This window comes from Epinephelus lanceolatus, chromosome 17 (assembly GCF_041903045.1).
Source record: "Epinephelus lanceolatus isolate andai-2023 chromosome 17, ASM4190304v1, whole genome shotgun sequence".
NCBI lineage: Eukaryota > Metazoa > Chordata > Actinopteri > Perciformes > Serranidae > Epinephelus > Epinephelus lanceolatus.
Genome location: NC_135750.1, coordinates 23,479,161 through 23,496,039, shown reverse-complemented (window position 1 = coordinate 23,496,039; position 16,879 = coordinate 23,479,161). Strand labels below are relative to the sequence as shown.

Genomic DNA, 16,879 nt, shown 5'->3' with positions numbered 1-16,879 from the left:
GATGTTTTAGTTTTGTAACATCTGCCCAATTCACTTATAAGTGCCAATACAAAAAAACACAAATCAAACCATGAGAGGGAATTCTGTTCACCACTGTTTATTTGAGGGAGAAAGTGCACCATGAGACAAACACAGTATGAACATTCACTGCTTGGAACAGGTGGGAAAGGTTGCTAATCATTTTAGCTCTCAGCACATTACCGTAATTTCTGAAATCAGAAAATAAGTATTCTATTATGTAAACCTCAAACATAAAGTGTTTGCATGTAGGAAACATGAGGGTTCATATATTAACATCGTAATCCAGCTGCAGTACTAATTAACAAGCTGAGGAGTATGCATCGTGTTACATGACGGATGAACTTTTGCTGTGGGATCATGTGCAGGTCTGCAAGCTGCTTAAAGAGGCTGCTCGGAGAAAGCAGTGTAACTCTTCACGCGTGCAAAGAAGAAGGGTGTGTACATGCTGTCCAGGTCAAACGCTGTGATAACCGTTTCCCCAGTGAGCCTGAAAACAGGATTAATGTCAATACTGTAACAAATAGGGAAATATGCTTTTTTACTGCTATTTGTACACATGACTCTTACTTGTAAGTGATGTGGCAGGAGTGGTGGATCCACACCAGCTTACTGAAACTCTGACGCCCCCCAGAGGACAGATGTAGTCCCACGTGGAAGTTGTGTTCAGCCTCCGGAGCTGGGTTCCGCCTGCAGAACCGATTCCTTTGAAACTCGGTCGCTTTCTGTTAACAGATAAAGTTTACAAGCTGAGCCACAAACTGACTGGTTACTGTTTTACTTTCTTGTTGCAAATTTTGAATTTACAGCACAGGTGAGTGTTCATGCGTTAATCGGTAACGGTGTCACTATGACACAAGGACAAAGGGTTTTTTTTTTTTTTTGATCAAACACAATCAAATAAACTCCTGCATACTGGTGAATTTTTATGCACCAGTTTGTGCCTTTACTGCATCAATTTCACAGTGTAAATGTCTTGAATCTGAAGCCCTCTGCTAGTTTGATGTTTTTACTGAGGGGGACAAATGCACATGTTCTTAATACTGAGGGGGACGTGTCCTCTGTGTCTCCTCAGAAATCTATACCTCTGCTATGGCATTACTAGTTACGGAGTAGTGGAACAAATCATATTTGAATTTTAGTAAGATTACTGTGATGAGTTGAAGACTTGTTTCTTCTTTTATCACCCCTGATGCATGTAAGGCTAAATAATATAAAAGCAGTGAATAACAGATTCTTTAAGAATTAGTTGTCTCACAAAAAAATACATATATTTATTGCCATTGCATTAACAGCACAACAGCATGATGACAATACTCATAAATTTCTGAAAGTAAAAGTGCATCAGTGGCATTGAAACAGAAAATAGTATAACTACTAAGTTACTACTCCCTGGTAGCAAGCAATGTTACGTTTAAATTTGTAACAGGCGCCAAGTTACAATATTTCTTTCCTCTAAATTTTCAGCTGATGAAGTATGGAAGCCCATTTTCTACCATTTAGTAAATAATTAATTTAGTAATTAATTTTTATTTGATCTACAGTGTTTAACTTTGATAATAAAAAAAGCCACCCAAAACCAAATCAGTATATACAGTATGTCCCCATTTCATAACTAGCTGCAGTTGGAAAACAAAAAAATGCCTGGTGGTTTTGTTTAAATTTCACATAAAACCCAATCTGCAGTGCTTTAAAGGGAAACTACACCCATTTTCAAATTTCACACCTTATTCCTATGGTCTTAGACAGTCCAAAAATATTAATTAAAATGAACAACTCTCTCCCAAATCTAAAACTACAGTGCTAAAACTTACACATTCAACACTGAGATTTGTGATGTCATAGGGTATAAAGTCTGGAGCTGCTCCATAGAATATAAATTGGGAAAGATGTTACAGATGACAGTAAGAGCACTCAGGGGAATGTTCAGAGTATATGGGTACATCTTCTTTTTCAGATCTGACAACACCACAATCGAATCAAGCTCATTTGGGTGTAAAAGAAGAAGACAAACATTATGTGGGTCGGAAAAAAAAAACAGGCTCGACTTTCCTATGACATCACAGGTTTGAAACTTAAATCTCTGGTTTCTGGCTCTGAGAGAGAGTCGCTCATGTTCACAAATACTGATTGAACTTTCCTCGGCCATGGAAATAATATAATGGAATTCTTATTTTGGGTGGTGTTCCATTTTAAAGCATGTACATGGCCACTGGCTCTTTCCTGCAGTATATGTCTTTGTCTCAACCCACAAACACCCCAAACTTATTCTCACCTCCTCCTTTTTCTTGCAGACAACAGCAAAAACTTTGGTTTGATTATCTGTCTCCTGTGACAGACGGAAATGACCGAGCAGAGCAGAATCCATTCTGTAAACATGAAACAAAATTCAACAATCATGAAAAGTGCTGCCGCTCAACCTGTGAAATTATTTATGACGTCCACTCCAACTGAGACCGTAGAACACAGAAAATGTACCTGATATTCTTGGTACGCAAGCGAGGAACAACAGACAGAGGGTCCTCAGGGGTGGTCAGCATGATGACGAAGCCGTCAGGGAAGAACCGGAGGTACCTGTGTTAGCAATGTCAACACTTAGCTGTGATATCTACAATAACTGGGAATCTAAAAATAATGATTAAAGTCAAACATCTACCTGTAGTACTCAACATGATGCCAAGCCCTGTAAAATCCATCCAGGGATTCCTCTCCTTGACGAATGTATGATGTCTTGCTGATGTAAACACCTGTGAAGATAATATGAATGGAAAGTTCAACATTCAGTAAATCATCTTCATCGGTTGTTTGGGGTTTTAATAATAGAAAACTGATTCACTGGTACATTGGCAGCCTAATAGGCTAACTTTTACAAGCAACATCTAAGTCAGTCCAATATAATTTTAATGGCAATATTTAGCCAACTTTATATTTGAGACATGTGGCTTTCATTTCTTTTTAAAAAAAATATTTTTTGGAGGGCATTTTGCTTTTAACTGATAGGTGGGAAAGAGAGAGGGAGCAACATGCAGCAAAGGGCTGCAGGCTAGAACTGAACCTGGGCCACTGTGGCAAGGACGAAGCCTTTGTGTGTGGGGCGCCTGCTCTATCCACTAAGCCACCAACACCCCACATGTGACTTTCAAACTGGTGTTTTGTGGATTTAACAATTATCCTAAAACCTGCGCCCATGATATTTTAAAACTAAATCATTGTTATATCCACATGTGGTGTATTATTTGGTTGTGCTTTTCACAACAGAGCTGGCACACTAGAAGCAGCAATTTCACACTACATTTTGTGTTATCGAGTACTGAAACCAAGCATAAGACCAGTGGTATGGCAATGAATCGGATTTTATTTTTTATTATGATTTTGACTACCTGCATTTTCAAAAAAACATCATCCAGATATATAGTGTTTTTGTGCCACATTATGAGCCTACTAATGTTGCTCCTGTTTTGTCTTTTAATTTGAAAATCAAGTGCACCCCTTCCCAGCAGATGTGCTCAACCTCTCCTCCCCAAAGTCTAAACAGAAAATTCAGCGAAAATTGAAAACAGCGAGTTGTGAGAAAGAAAGGTAAAACAAACTTTGTTCGAAGTCTGACTTTGCAAAACCAAAATGTTTCCACACCACAAACTACAATCATGTGCAACATGTGTTACGTCCTTGTGGCTACCCCACAAATTCAAAAGTTCAAGTTTGAAGTTCAAAAGTTTTTTATTGTCAATTTGCTATATATGCAGGACATACAGAAGAATAGAAATGCTGTTTCCCTCTCACCTAGTATTAATGCCATACAATTTAACAGCTAAAAGAAAGCTAAACTGGAATAATAATAATACAATAAAAACAATATAAAATAAAAATAAAAACTAAGCAGTATAACTAATAGACAAGACACCAGAAGATACTCTACACCTATGCACAATCAAGGTGATCAAGGTGCATGTTAGAGCAGCCTATGGGATGTACATGATGTACATGTAGTGCAAATGACCAACGGCAGCAGATATGAAGTAGTGCAAATGGTGAAAGTAAAGTGAAGTAAAGTGCACAGTGTAAAGACAGACAGTCAGCAGCAGTCTGTAATATAATATAATATAATATAATATAATATAATATAAAACAAAACAAAACCAGTTCGTTTATTTTCATTTATTTCATTGTTTTTCAGTTCAATTCTATTTAAAGTTAAAAGACACCCAGTCTTAAAAAGAAACATCAGAGTTAGTGTTGATTAAATGCATGATGTTCCCAGGGCCAATGAGTAATCATGTTAAATAATCATGATTTTAATATCAATCAAAATAATCGTAATTATTATTTCTGCCATAATCAAGGAGCCCTCACCAGTGATATCACATTTTAAAGTTGGCAGATCTCTGCAGTGACTGATTGAAATGGTGCAGCTGCTCTTACATAGTGACTGTAAACCTCCTCTCACTGCAGGGGGCGACAGTGTGCTTCATGTTAAGAGCAGGGATGTCTCAAAAGTGGGTTATGATTGCTGTTAAACTGTATAATTTGATGGGCTGATATGGGTTGGGAAACACAAGATATCATTACCGGTGGTCTAATAAACTATGACAGAGCATCGCAAATTTGTAAGTGACAATATAATTACCATCAAAACGGACACGAGGCCTTTGCAGAAACATCTCCCTCCAGGATTTGAAGGGCACCAGTTTGGTGCAGTTCCGTCCCCACACTCTTAGACAGGCTGAGTGCCAAATCTCAGGGTCCCTGAGGAGAAATAAAGATGAACAATTAAGATTGTATTAAACTAAAATTGTGCACACAGAATTACTTTATCGTGCAGTAACAAAGTGAGATCCCTCATTGCGTGATACCAAATCAGCAGTTTTGAGAAGCAAAACCTGGGAGAAGCACATTGCTGATAAACAAGCTGTCACACATGTGATCTGCTGTGACAGAGAAGCTGACCTTGCACAAATGTAAAACCCGCGGCAAACCAAAGAGAGCTGCTCCAGGGCTCGCATGTCCAGATCACTCGACACTACCCAACGAAATATGTACATCAGGATTTCCCGCGGCAAGGCTGCAGTCAAATAAAAATAGGAAACACATTGGTTACAGCAGATGCAAGCTGATAATGACTTCAGATGTTTTTACAACTTAAAAGAAATGACAGATTTTAACCTGAAATGTGCATCTGAGTCAAATCCAACTCAGGAGTGCAGATCTTTGGAAAGCTTTCCAGTGTGAGCTGCTGCTCGAAGTAGGCAAGTAGATCCTCGATCTCACCATCAACATCATTGTCTTCCATGCTGCAATGAAAAAACATGTTCAGTTTAAGACATGACAATATTCCTTTCCCTCACACAAGCCTGCACACTGGGTTATTCACATATCAGATATAAGAAAGGACCTATGTTTGCTGTTGGTGTGAATGGGTCAGCACCAAGCAGCAACCTCAGAGGATGAAAAATGACGCAGATGTGCCAAAAACTGCAGTTCCTCTAATGGCCACTTGGGGCTGGCTCCAAATGCGAGTCAATCCCCATAGACCCCCATGTTAAAATGTCCAATTTTACAACTTAGACAAACATGTTTACAGTCTGGTACAAGAAACAGTTTTCATCTCTTTGGCTAATTTCCTCATTCATGACAACTGTACGGGGGGTGAGTTCTTACATATCTCAACTGTTTACATTTCACTGGGGCTTAAAGTTATGCATAAATAAGGGCGGGGCCGCTTTGAGTGACAGGCTGCCAGCGAGGCATCACCACAGTCTATGAGTCAGCTCCACCCTCTAATCCAAATACAGTCACTCTGGGCTCAAACAAGTTTAGACAGCGACAGCCTAAATAGGCTTCAAAACACAAGTCCACAAACCAATTGCTGACGTCGCGATGGCTACGTCCATTATTTTATACAATCTACAGACAGCCCACATCACCAATCCTGGCTTCATGACCCTTCTGAAAACTTTCTCTTTAATGTATTAAACCTTAAGTTAACATTGCAAATGAATATTGTGGTAATTTTAGTCCTGAAAGGTGATTAAAAAATTATTTGGGTTAGGCACTGTCTGCCGTGTAGACTCTTTAATTTAAAGGCAAGGCATCAGGTACTTTTTTGGTATCCAAAAGGACAGACCTATCCCTATAATGACCATATGAATTTGAAGGAAATTAATGTATACAGTTAAAAGGTTTAAGAAAAGCAAAAAAAAAAAAAGATCAGTATTTCAAAATACAGACCTTCCACAGCATGTTAAAAGACACTGTAGACTGAAACTTTGACAATCAAGTGTGCCAATATCCAAAAATACAAAGAAGCTTACTAGTTTCCTCCAACTCGGTCTGCATCAGAAGGACGGCTGTAGTTGATTTTAAACTCAATGTCAGGCACAAGCTGCATAGCCATGCGATAGAACTTGATAGCTGCACAACAAGAAAAATGTTTAATTATACCTGAATAAGAAAATAAAAGTGAAATACTCAAGCATCGCCACTACCTGTTCTTGTTTTTCATACAATTAAAAAATTACACAATCGCTATGACATCAGAGTTTCATTAAAGGCCATTACTGATGGTTAGAAATGTCTGTATTATTTCAAAAATCGGATATATTGTAGACTTTGACACAAGCTTACTCTGTGAATCAACTGTGGCATTATATTAGTTTCTAAAGAATTTCTTTTTTGTGATCATTTCATCCTTTCACAGGTGACCTTGAACACCATGTACCCAGCATACACACCCTCATAGACAGCTCCATTCTGCTCCTCCTCAACAGCTCTCAAGAACAGCTCTGTGGCCTGAGGGAGGACAAACCACATCAGTCATTCAACAGCAGTGTACATTTAAGTGAAAGCTCTCCACAATACATCTACATCACCTAAAGAGAAATCATTTCGTAACTTACTTTCTCTTCCCTGGCGATATCTTGTGTCCTCTTCAGACCTTTCGATTGCAGCATTCGGCTGTTCAGTCCACTTATGTCAGAGCTCGGTTTGAGTTCCGACATCCACTGAGCTCTGAACGCATTGAGCTCCTGCTGCAATTCAATCAAAAAGTTATTAGGTGCCCAAAACAATGCTTCTTTGTCCTCAATCCTACTATAACAGCAGGTTGATCAGATTTCTCAATGGGAACTGTGTGAAATGACTTACATCAAACTTCTACATGGCTGCGAAAATTAAGAATATTGATGTTTTTCTTCATTTTACCTTTTTAGAAAACAAATTACAAAATTCCACCCTGCATGTGATGGGCTTATGTGACACTTTCACCTAATAAGGTTATTAACTTTCAACCAAGACAATTAACAAGAACAGAGTCAAATAAGAAAACAGCAAAACAGAACATAAAGAAATACTCTCACATCATGACTGGCTTCGGTAAAGTCCAGCTGACATTAACACAAGCATTAATTTATAAATAAGAAAAGAGAATACTGATTGCCATCTACTATGTGTCCACACTGTAGAAGAACTCTCACCTGAAGATTTGGGTCATCTGATCCTTCATCTTCATCCTCGATAGTACCTCCCATATCTGTATTATCTTCAGCCTGTACATGGAAGATGCAAAATATTATTTAAACCCATCACAGGAGCTGTTTGTTCTCAAACCTGTTAGTACTGTGGTTGTGGATTTGTTAAGCTTTTGGGTGTGCATGTTCTTCCACATGACTGGTTTCCCAGGTGACATCAACCTGTACTACAAAGTACAGAAAACTGCTGATGCCAGTGCAAAACATTCAGCTCCTCACCCAGCCACACTGACCTCCTTTTACTGTATTAAGTATTAGTACTTTGTGGAGAAGCTCTGGGGTTGTCTTTCTGTCATGGGTTTGTTCTGTGTTAAACAGATAGGTTGTAACTGCGATGTCATTCTCTGCCTCTGTTGGGTAGTTTATTCTTTGTTTAGTCTACTAGACTTCCCTTTTTTGTTATTTTGGCTGTTGGCGTTAGCCTTTTTTGAGAACCACTTTGTCACTTCAATGTCATTCCTGAAGGTAAATTGCAAAATATCTTCTGGTTCCAGCTTCTCTCACATGAGGATATGCTGCTGTTTTTTTTGTTTTATATAATTGTAAACAGAGGAAGCCCAATAAACCCCCCAGGCCATCACAGACATATTGCAGATACATCGTTATCTGTGTAAATGTTGGCTGGTAAGTAACAAGAAAATGCAGAACTAGATCTGAGTTGATATAGAAATGGTCTCCATATTGCAGAGTTTGTCTACGAGAGAGCACTGATAAGGTGATTTTTCAACTATTAAATGTCCTTTTTAACTGTATCTTGGTCACAATTATTTTAAAAAAAATCTAAGGGATCTGTCTTAAGAAAACTTAATATTTTAGAAAATGAGCTGATATCATCAGCCGATATACCACTGGACTGTGAGACAGAACAAGCAATTTAAAGACATTACTTGCGATTGCAATTTTCTCTACTTTCTAACATTTTCTCAAAGTAAATTATTCATTCATTTGGTAAAAGCAAGAGAAATATTAATCAATACAAACATTAACTGCATCCTCAAAGAGACCGTTTCCTGTTGTGCTTTAGCTTCCCCTACATTGAGCATAACAACACTCATGCAGTGTGGTTTTATCTTGTTCAAGTCAGACTGTGATGTCACACCCATCTCCACTGCTGCCTGTAACTGTACAATAAATTGCTCATGTGGCCACCACAAATCTACTCAGCCTGAAGTCCGACTTCAAACTGCGGAGGAAGCAGGAAGAGTGGTGGCAGCCTGATAGTAAGACTGCACTGCAACAAATTAAAGATATGATTCAGAGGTCTATATCCTGTTTAGGTTTATTGGTCTTAAACCGGTTATGAGGTACAGGACAGACACAGACGTAACAGTTGACATTTACAAACAATCCCTGACTTGTTTGTCTGCAGTGGAAAACAAAGGGCCTCATAACATGAAGGGATGGGCTGTGGGTGATATGCAAAGTTTACCAACTGAACCAGTAAAACCTGAGCTTACTAAAAACAAATTCATCAATTAAAAGCATTTTTGGGTAGGATAAGGTTTGCAGTCGTGCTATCTTCATGCAAAAGTAAAATACAGACTATGCCTGTCATACATTCATTCATCAGGAAACTCAAATGTTAGGTAATCCACAAACTATTTTAAATTTACCACACAGTGGTTTGTAACTCCTCCTCTTGCATGTTGTGTAAGGCCAATTGTCAGATCAGTAAATTCAAGTTAAAAAGGCTTTATTTACGCATTAAACCTGAAGTTTATACCTACTTTTAATGGCTCAATATAGCAATATAGTGCATATTTCATCCCAAGGAAAATATATTTTATTTCCTTGTTCCATACTGGATTTTTTTAATGCCAAATGTTTTTAATTATCTGTATTACACATTGTTTTTGTTGTTATTTTCACAGTTTTGTGATGCTTAGACTTACTTCACAGTACATCCCGAGGTGTACATGTGATGAACAGAAACCATTTGATTAATTCATTATTTATTTAGTGCCATGCTGCTGCAAACTGTGTAAAACACACGTGGTGTTGCTTTTGGGAAATTACGCAAACAGTGCAAGTGCATGGATTTTAATAATCTTGTGGGGAAATGTGCCCAAACTGGGAAACTTGTTCAATAAACTTGGCTGCTCCTGAAGTTAAAACCTTAATCTAGTTACAAACAACACACGACTGCTACACACCCCCATGCAGGTCCATGCTAACGTTACCTCAATGACAGATACACAGAATTAATGCAATTGCCACAGTCTCGTTACTGTATGTAATTTACAAGGACTTAAATCGATAAATTCGTATGTAACATGTCAATGTTTGGTAACAAGTCAGCCCCTGGAGAGACACGTCGCGCAACTCAACTGCAGCTACAGGAATCCAGGTGACGTTAGCTCCGTTAGCTAGCTAACATGCTAACACCTATCTGTGTGGATAACAGGTAAAAGCACGGTGACCCACCATGACAGGCTCGGCTAGGACGTCTCCTTGGTAAACTTCACAAGTGATCAACACTAGCGTTTACAGTTCACGGTCGGAGAAACGGACAACACAACGGACATATTTACGAGCTCGCAGGAACGCAGCCATTCCGCTGAGTGGCCCGGAGCTTCAGTGACACAGGAAGTCAGGAAGTGTGGCGAAGTTGGAGACGGACGGAGAGGAGCAGGTTGGTTTGTATGGAGGGTGAAACATGATTCATTCACCAATCAATAAATCAAATTTTAAAGCATCTGCAATAAGAAAATCAACGTAAATTGTAACTAATAAATGAAATAAAAAGCTGTAATAAATAATGAACTGAATAAATATACAATGAATCCACAGGTCGATATAATCGATATGGCCCAGTTCTGAGACTATAGACAACACAGTAGACATGCATGAGGGATCAACTAAAGGACAACAGTCTTATTCAAGAGATTTTTTTAATCACCCAAAATATGATCTATTTACATTAATATAAGACAGAGTGAAAAAAGAATATCTTCACATGTGAGATGCTAGAACCAACAATTTTTTGGCATCATTGCTTCATAAACTATTTGATTTATTGACTGATTATCAAAACTATCGCCTATTTTCTGTCAATCAAATAGGCCTAGGGGTTTCACCTCTGAGAAAAAGATCTAAATAGTGCATTAAAAAAGATTAGTGAAACACATTAAATATTTTCCCATTATGACAGTAGCTAAAATGGCATTGAAATCACATTTCTGCCCCAGTAGCATTTTAGTAGGCTAATGTAATACATCAGTCATGTGACAGATGTCATTCCAAAATCTGTCATCCATTCAGAGTTGACCAAACATTGGTAGGGGAAGTGTCAGTAACCTACTAACCCATCTATCAGTGCAAGTAAATGGGCATGAATAACCCATTTATAAGGCTTATTCCATTTATGATCATATTTGAAACATGTTTGCATGAGCACAGAGAAATAGGGTTATTCACGTTCCCCATACACATCCCAGTTACTTTCAGAGTATCTCAGCTAGCATGTTTGGGTTTCTTATTAACAGAATATGGTGTTTACACGCTCAAACACATGAACCAGATACTCCAAAAACCCAATCATAAATGGATTATTCATGTCCATGTAACCACACTCATTGATTCTGACAAATGAGACTGGCATGAAAACATGCTGTCAGGCTATCAAAGTTGATGCTATATAAGCTATATATAAAACACAAGCAACGCAGCCACTAAACATGCTGGGGCCCTCCAAGCAGGAACCTCTTGGTCTGAAAAATGAAGCCAACATGGAATCACAATCACACAGAAAGCATTTTAGCAGCTGGAGGCAGCTTTTTGTATTCGTTTTTAATGAGAATGAAGCATTTGCTCGCAGTTTTTGCATTGCTACATGCCTCGCGTTTCTGCGCTCTAGGCACCAGGACACTCTGAACTCCTCTAGAAAAATTACACATTGAAAAAAAACTTTAACTCAGAGCAGAAAAGTGTCCCACGTCATCTGTACTGTGGCGGTCATGACAACAAGTTTACAGCTGCTGAATAATGGAGGAGAAACTGGTGGTAGCGGTTGCTGGATACCCAGAGCTATACGGCTTGACGATAGACAGCAGGTTGTCAAACTGCACCTGAGTCATCCTGAAATATGCTTGGAAATGGACATCATGGAGGTACTCTCTGTGATCTACCCTCTTTTTTAGGGTCTCATGTACCCACAGAGATCTCCGTTTCCCTGTGCCCAACAAACTATTTGCTGACAGCCTCTCACCCTCAGCCAGAGCTACAGCAAGTACCCTCTACCTGAACATTTTAGGAACTAGATTACTGTGAAATCAAAAAATTGCCTGGCAACAATAAAAAAGATGCAGCAAGTGTGTTTTTACTAGAGCCATTCAATTTAAAGACAGGCAGTGTGCTCTGGGCCTAAAACTGCAGTTCTTTAAGTGGCCACTTGAGGCTGGCTCCAGAGGCTGATTAGTCCCGTAGACTGTATATCAAGATGGATGATGAGTCCCCACTCACTCCCAGTATGTGTTAGTAAAGCCAAAATATCCCAGATAGGGCCAATGCCATCTTGTGCAGGTGACATCATTTGGAGCCAGAGTCTGCGGTGGCAATCCCGCAGTGGAAGCGTTCATGCCTAAACACCTGTCTGACAGATTGTGAGCAGCGCCATTGAATGTGAGCACACTGACTGGCACACACAGCTGTCAATTATAGTGTCAAAGTACCATTTTACAGCATTAAATATCTCCTTAAAACCAGACTTATCAGAAAAAACAAACATTTGAACAAACATCAGTGTGATAAGAACTACCATAGACAGAAACGATCTTTGGGAAAAATGTATTCCACATGTATTGTACTTTGGGTTTTTAGTTTGGCTCATGTCCCATTCACTACCATGAAGGGGGCAGGCTTTATAACCTGTACTGCAGCCAGCCACCAGGGGGTGATCAAGATGTTTTGGCTTCACGTATGAGGAGTCAGCCATCATTATATCCCCATAGACCTCCATGTTAAAATGCCCATTTTACCAGCATAAATAAAAATGCTTACACACTGATACAAAAAATGGTTTTGGTCTCTGTAGCTAATTTCCTTGTTCATGTCACCTGTAAACAGGGGGTGAATTTTTATTTAACTTACCCATTTACATATTATATGGCATAACGTTACGCATAATTGATGCCTCTTTGAGTGACAGGCTGCTTCTCAGTCAGATCCACCCCTCGCTCCTCCTTAGCACCAGCCTCTCACCCACATATAGTCACCTCTGACTCCAAAAAACCAAGAAGGCGACAGCCGAAGTGACAAACAAGGCTTAAAAACAAGAGTCCACAAACCAGTGGGTGACGTTTTGGTAGCTATGTCAATTATTTTTACTGTCTGTGGGGCCCTCACAAAAGATGTTTTTGAAACCATCAAATAGTGTTCAGGGAATGTTCCCCTAAGGTATAATGGTTCCAGGAACATTCCCAAAAATGTATATCTGTAAAAGCTTTACAGAACCTGTATGGAACAATACTTGAATGTTCCTAGACAATCATTATTTTAAAGCTGAAGTTGAGTTTTTATTAGTGTAATTGTTATAATTGTTTATAATATTATTATTAGTAATAGGCCTAGTAGTTGGCTGCAAGTAACAATTATTTCCAATACCAATTTATCTGCCAATTATTATCCCATTCAGTTGTTTGATCTAAAATGACAGAAAATAGTACAAAATGACCACTGAAGTTTCTGTAACTCAAGGTGACATCATCAGATGGCTTGTTTTGACCAGTCAATAATCTGAAAGCAAAGTATATTCTATTTACAATAACATAAAACAGAGTAAAAGTAGCATATTTTTTACATTTGAGATGCTGGAATCAACAAATTTTTGGCATTGTTGCTTCATAAACTATTTATTGACTGATTATCAAAACTGTTGCTGATTTACAGTGCCCTCCAAAAGTATTGGAACAGTGAGGCCAATTCCTTTATTTTTGTTGTAGACTGAAAATATTTGGGTTTGACATCAAAAGATGAATATGGGACAAGAGATCAACATTTCAGCTTTTATTTCCAGGTATTTACATCTGGATCTGATACACAACTTAGAAGATAGCACCTTTTGTTTGAACCCACCCATTTTTCATGAGAGCAAAAGTATTGGAACATGTGACTGACAGGTGTGTTTTGTTGCCCAGGTGTCTCCCAATTACATTGATTATTCAAACAATAAATAGCACTGGATGTCTGAGCTCAGTTTCAGATTGGGTACGATAGGTTTTGCCTGTGCAGACTGCATTTAGAGGTGGAACCAACGTGAAAACCAGAGAGCTGTCTATGGGTGAAAAAGAAGCAATTGTGAATCTGAGAGAAGATGGACAATCAATCAGAGCCATTGCACAAACATTGGCCATAGCCAGTACAACCATTTGGAATGTCCTGAAGAAGAAAGAAACCACTGGTGTACTAAGCAACAGACGTCGAACAGGTAGACCAAGGAAAACATCAGCAGTCGATGACAGAAACATTGTGAGAGCTGTAAAGAAAGACCCTAAAACAACTGTTAGTGACATCAGCAACAACCTCCAGAGGGCAGGAGTGAAGGTGTCACAATCTACTGTTTGCACAAAACTTCATGAACAAAAGTACAGAGGCTACACCAGAAGATGCAAACCACTCATTAGCAAGAAGAATAGGAAGGCCAGGTTGGAATTTGCCAAAAGGTACAGAGATGAGCCTCAAAAATTCTGGGAAAAAGTTTTATGGACTGATGAGACAAAGATTAACTTTTTCCAAAGTGATGGAAAGGCGAAAGTTTGGAGAAAGAAAGGATCTGCTCATGATCCCAAACGTACAAGCTCATCTGTGAAACACAGTGGAGGTAATGTCATGGCTTGGGCTTGCATGGCTTCTTCTGGGACGGGCTCTTTCATCTTCATTGATGATGTAACACATGATGGCAGCAGCAAAATTAACTCAGTAGTCTACAGAAACATTTTGTCTGCTAATTTAAAGAAAGATGCAACCAAACTGATTGGGAGATCCTTCATCATGCAGCAAGATAACGACCCAAAACACACTGCCAAAACAACAAAGGAGTTCATCAGGGGCAAGAAGTGGAAGTTTTAGACTGGCCAAGTCAGTCTCCAGACTTAAACCCAATAGAGCATGCATTTTACCTGCTAAAGAGGAGACTGAAGGGAGTAACCCCCCAAAACAAACAACAACTGAAAGAGGCTGCGGTGAAAGCCTGGAAAAGCATCACAAAAGAAGAATGCAAAAGTTTGGTGATGTCAGTGGGTCACAGGCTTGATGCAGTTATTGAAAACAAAGGATTTGCAACTAAATATTAAGTCTCATTCACTTTAATCTATTTTAAGTTTATATGTTCCAATACTTTTGCTCACCTAAAAATTCTGTGTTCCATTACAAATAATGCTATCTTCTAAGTTGTGTATCAGATCCAGATGTAAATACCTGGAAATAAAAGCTGAAATGTTGATCTCTTGTCTCATATTCATCTTTTGATGTCAAACCCAAATGTTTTCAGTCTACAACAAAAGTAAACGAATTGGCCTCACTGTTCCAATACTTTTGGAGGGCACTGTATATCCTATCAATCAAATAGGCCTAGGGGTTTTACCTCTGAGAAAAAGATCTTAAAAAAAAAAAAAAAAAAAGATCAGTGAAACACATTAAATATTTTCCCATAATGGCAGTAGCTACAACAGCATTGACTTTACATTTCTGTCCCAGTAGCATTTGAGTAATCTAGTTGTAGTAATACAGCAGTCATGTGACAGGTGTTACTCCAAAATCTGTCGCCCATTATGAGTTGACCAAACATTGACAGGAGAAGTGTAAGTAACCTATTCAATACTGGCTCTGTGTTACTGCTGTCAAAACGCGTGACCCTATAGCAAATACTTTACACCATTGTTCGGTAAAAGCTATCCAAATGTGACATTTACTGCGACATTCCTAATCATAGAATGTGATGGGTCCCCAAATACAGTGTAAAAACTGCTACATATTTAACAGTCATTCATTTATTCATCCACTCATTCAACTGTCATTTAACTGCAGAATAAAATAACAGACCTACCTCTGTGTTGAGCAGCTCCTCTATCAGGATGTGGTAGCTCCATACCTGCTCCGCTTCATAAGGAGACTCATTTCTAAAACTGTTAAACATCACTGGAATTATTGTCTCCACAAACTATCGGTGAGCTATTTTAAACTTTAACCTCAGATTGCAAATGTCCAAAACAACAGTCAGCCATGAAAATCATAAAACCTGATAAACTTTCCCTGAAAAGTGATGACTGATAACTTCCCGAGGGTTGCCAGACTCGCCACAGCGAAAATGTGTCAAATTCTCTGAGTTCTGAAAGCTTTTGTGTGTTGTCCAATAGCAGAGCTGCTCAAGGCAGGTCCTCTGGCAATGTAGCAGACTAGTTTTTCAAGTGTATGGAAACAGCTGGTTTGGTCAGATACTTGGGCGTAACTCATCAACTGCCAAAGTCATAAAAACATACGTAAAATATAATTTCATGACTCGTCCAGCTTACGCTAAAATCCCAGTACACTTCCACTGTACCACATTTCAGAGAGGAATGTTGTAACCTACTTTGTCCTTCACTACATTTATTTGACAGTTACTTTGCAGATCAAGACATGCAAAACATATCATGAGCTAGTTAGGATAGAAAATACCATAGGCCCACTCATTCAGCCCTGAGTAAAATTCTCAGACACGTGAGTTAATGGCTAAGTACGACATTGCCAGTGTCTCCAAGACTGTGTTTATTGGGGGACAGATCACAAGTGTATAATGTGTCAAGGGATGAATTCTCAGTTGTTATGGCTGGAGTCATTACAGCTGCTAGAAACGTGCTCAAGGACCAATCTGGGGGAATTATTTTGCATTGTCTGCAGGCCTGGAAGTGAGATTTATGTTTAGTCTTGCCCTGCCTATTTTTGTATTTATTATTTTTTAAAATTATTATTATCACTAATAATTTTAATGTGTTTTTTGGCAGACTGGGACTGGTGCTGTACCCCTTCGTGTACAAATCTCTATTACCCTGTTTGTACTGTGTTTTTATTTTTGTTTGTTGAGATTGAATGTCTCATTTGATGCGTAGAACTGTCACGTACCAACCTAACCAAAATCAGTAACGTGAATTATAACAAAAAAGAATATACAATAGGCTCCATCCATAATAGCTCAACATCACCGTTACGATATCAAAAGACCTCTTGTAATACATCAGTTAATTACCTGTTGAAATAAAAATACATAATAATTTAACACTCTGAAAGAAGTACTTTTACCTTTGATAAGTAGGTATATTTTCCTGGTGAAAATGTTGCTATTTTTTAATTTGGGTCTTGGG

The 16,879-nt window shown here is 38.6% G+C and overlaps 1 protein-coding gene across 4 annotated transcripts; it reads right to left on the bottom strand.

The window, feature by feature from the left end:
- Window positions 1–81: 81 nt before the first annotated feature.
- On the bottom strand, window positions 82–15,690 carry fbxo9 (F-box protein 9). Of its 4 annotated transcripts, none has more exons than XM_033613363.2 (13): window positions 15,586–15,690; window positions 7,491–7,562; window positions 6,915–7,046; window positions 6,750–6,807; window positions 6,330–6,429; window positions 5,182–5,309; window positions 4,966–5,080; window positions 4,646–4,764; window positions 2,675–2,765; window positions 2,497–2,592; window positions 2,294–2,387; window positions 589–743; window positions 82–508 (listed from the first exon to the last, which is right to left on the bottom strand). In XM_033613363.2, the coding sequence occupies exons 1-13, from the start codon at window positions 15,673–15,675 to the stop codon at window positions 400–402; spliced, it is 1,359 nt and encodes a 452-aa protein (XP_033469254.1). In that variant the 5' UTR covers window positions 15,676–15,690; the 3' UTR covers window positions 82–399. The 4 variants fall into 4 exon arrangements, with proteins under 4 accessions (XP_033469254.1, XP_033469255.1, XP_033469256.1 ...); XM_033613364.2 differs by having other exon boundaries at window positions 6,915–7,043; XM_033613365.2 differs by lacking the exon at window positions 15,586–15,690 and adding an exon at window positions 9,969–10,126.
- Between the last annotated feature and the right edge of the window lie 1,189 nt (window positions 15,691–16,879).

Excerpts from the sequence above, each read along its gene's own strand:
- fbxo9 (XM_033613363.2), bottom strand. The coding sequence starts at position 15,675 with ATGTTTAACAGTTTTAGAAATGAGTCTCCTTATGAAGCGGAGCAGGTA. Across the intron at positions 7,047-7,490 it reads CAGATGACCCAAATCTTCAG|CAGGAGCTCAATGCGTTCAG; the intron begins GTGAGAGTTCTT and ends ATTGAATTGCAG. Across the intron at positions 2,593-2,674 it reads CATCATGTTGAGTACTACAG|GTACCTCCGGTTCTTCCCTG; the intron begins GTAGATGTTTGA and ends TTGCTAACACAG.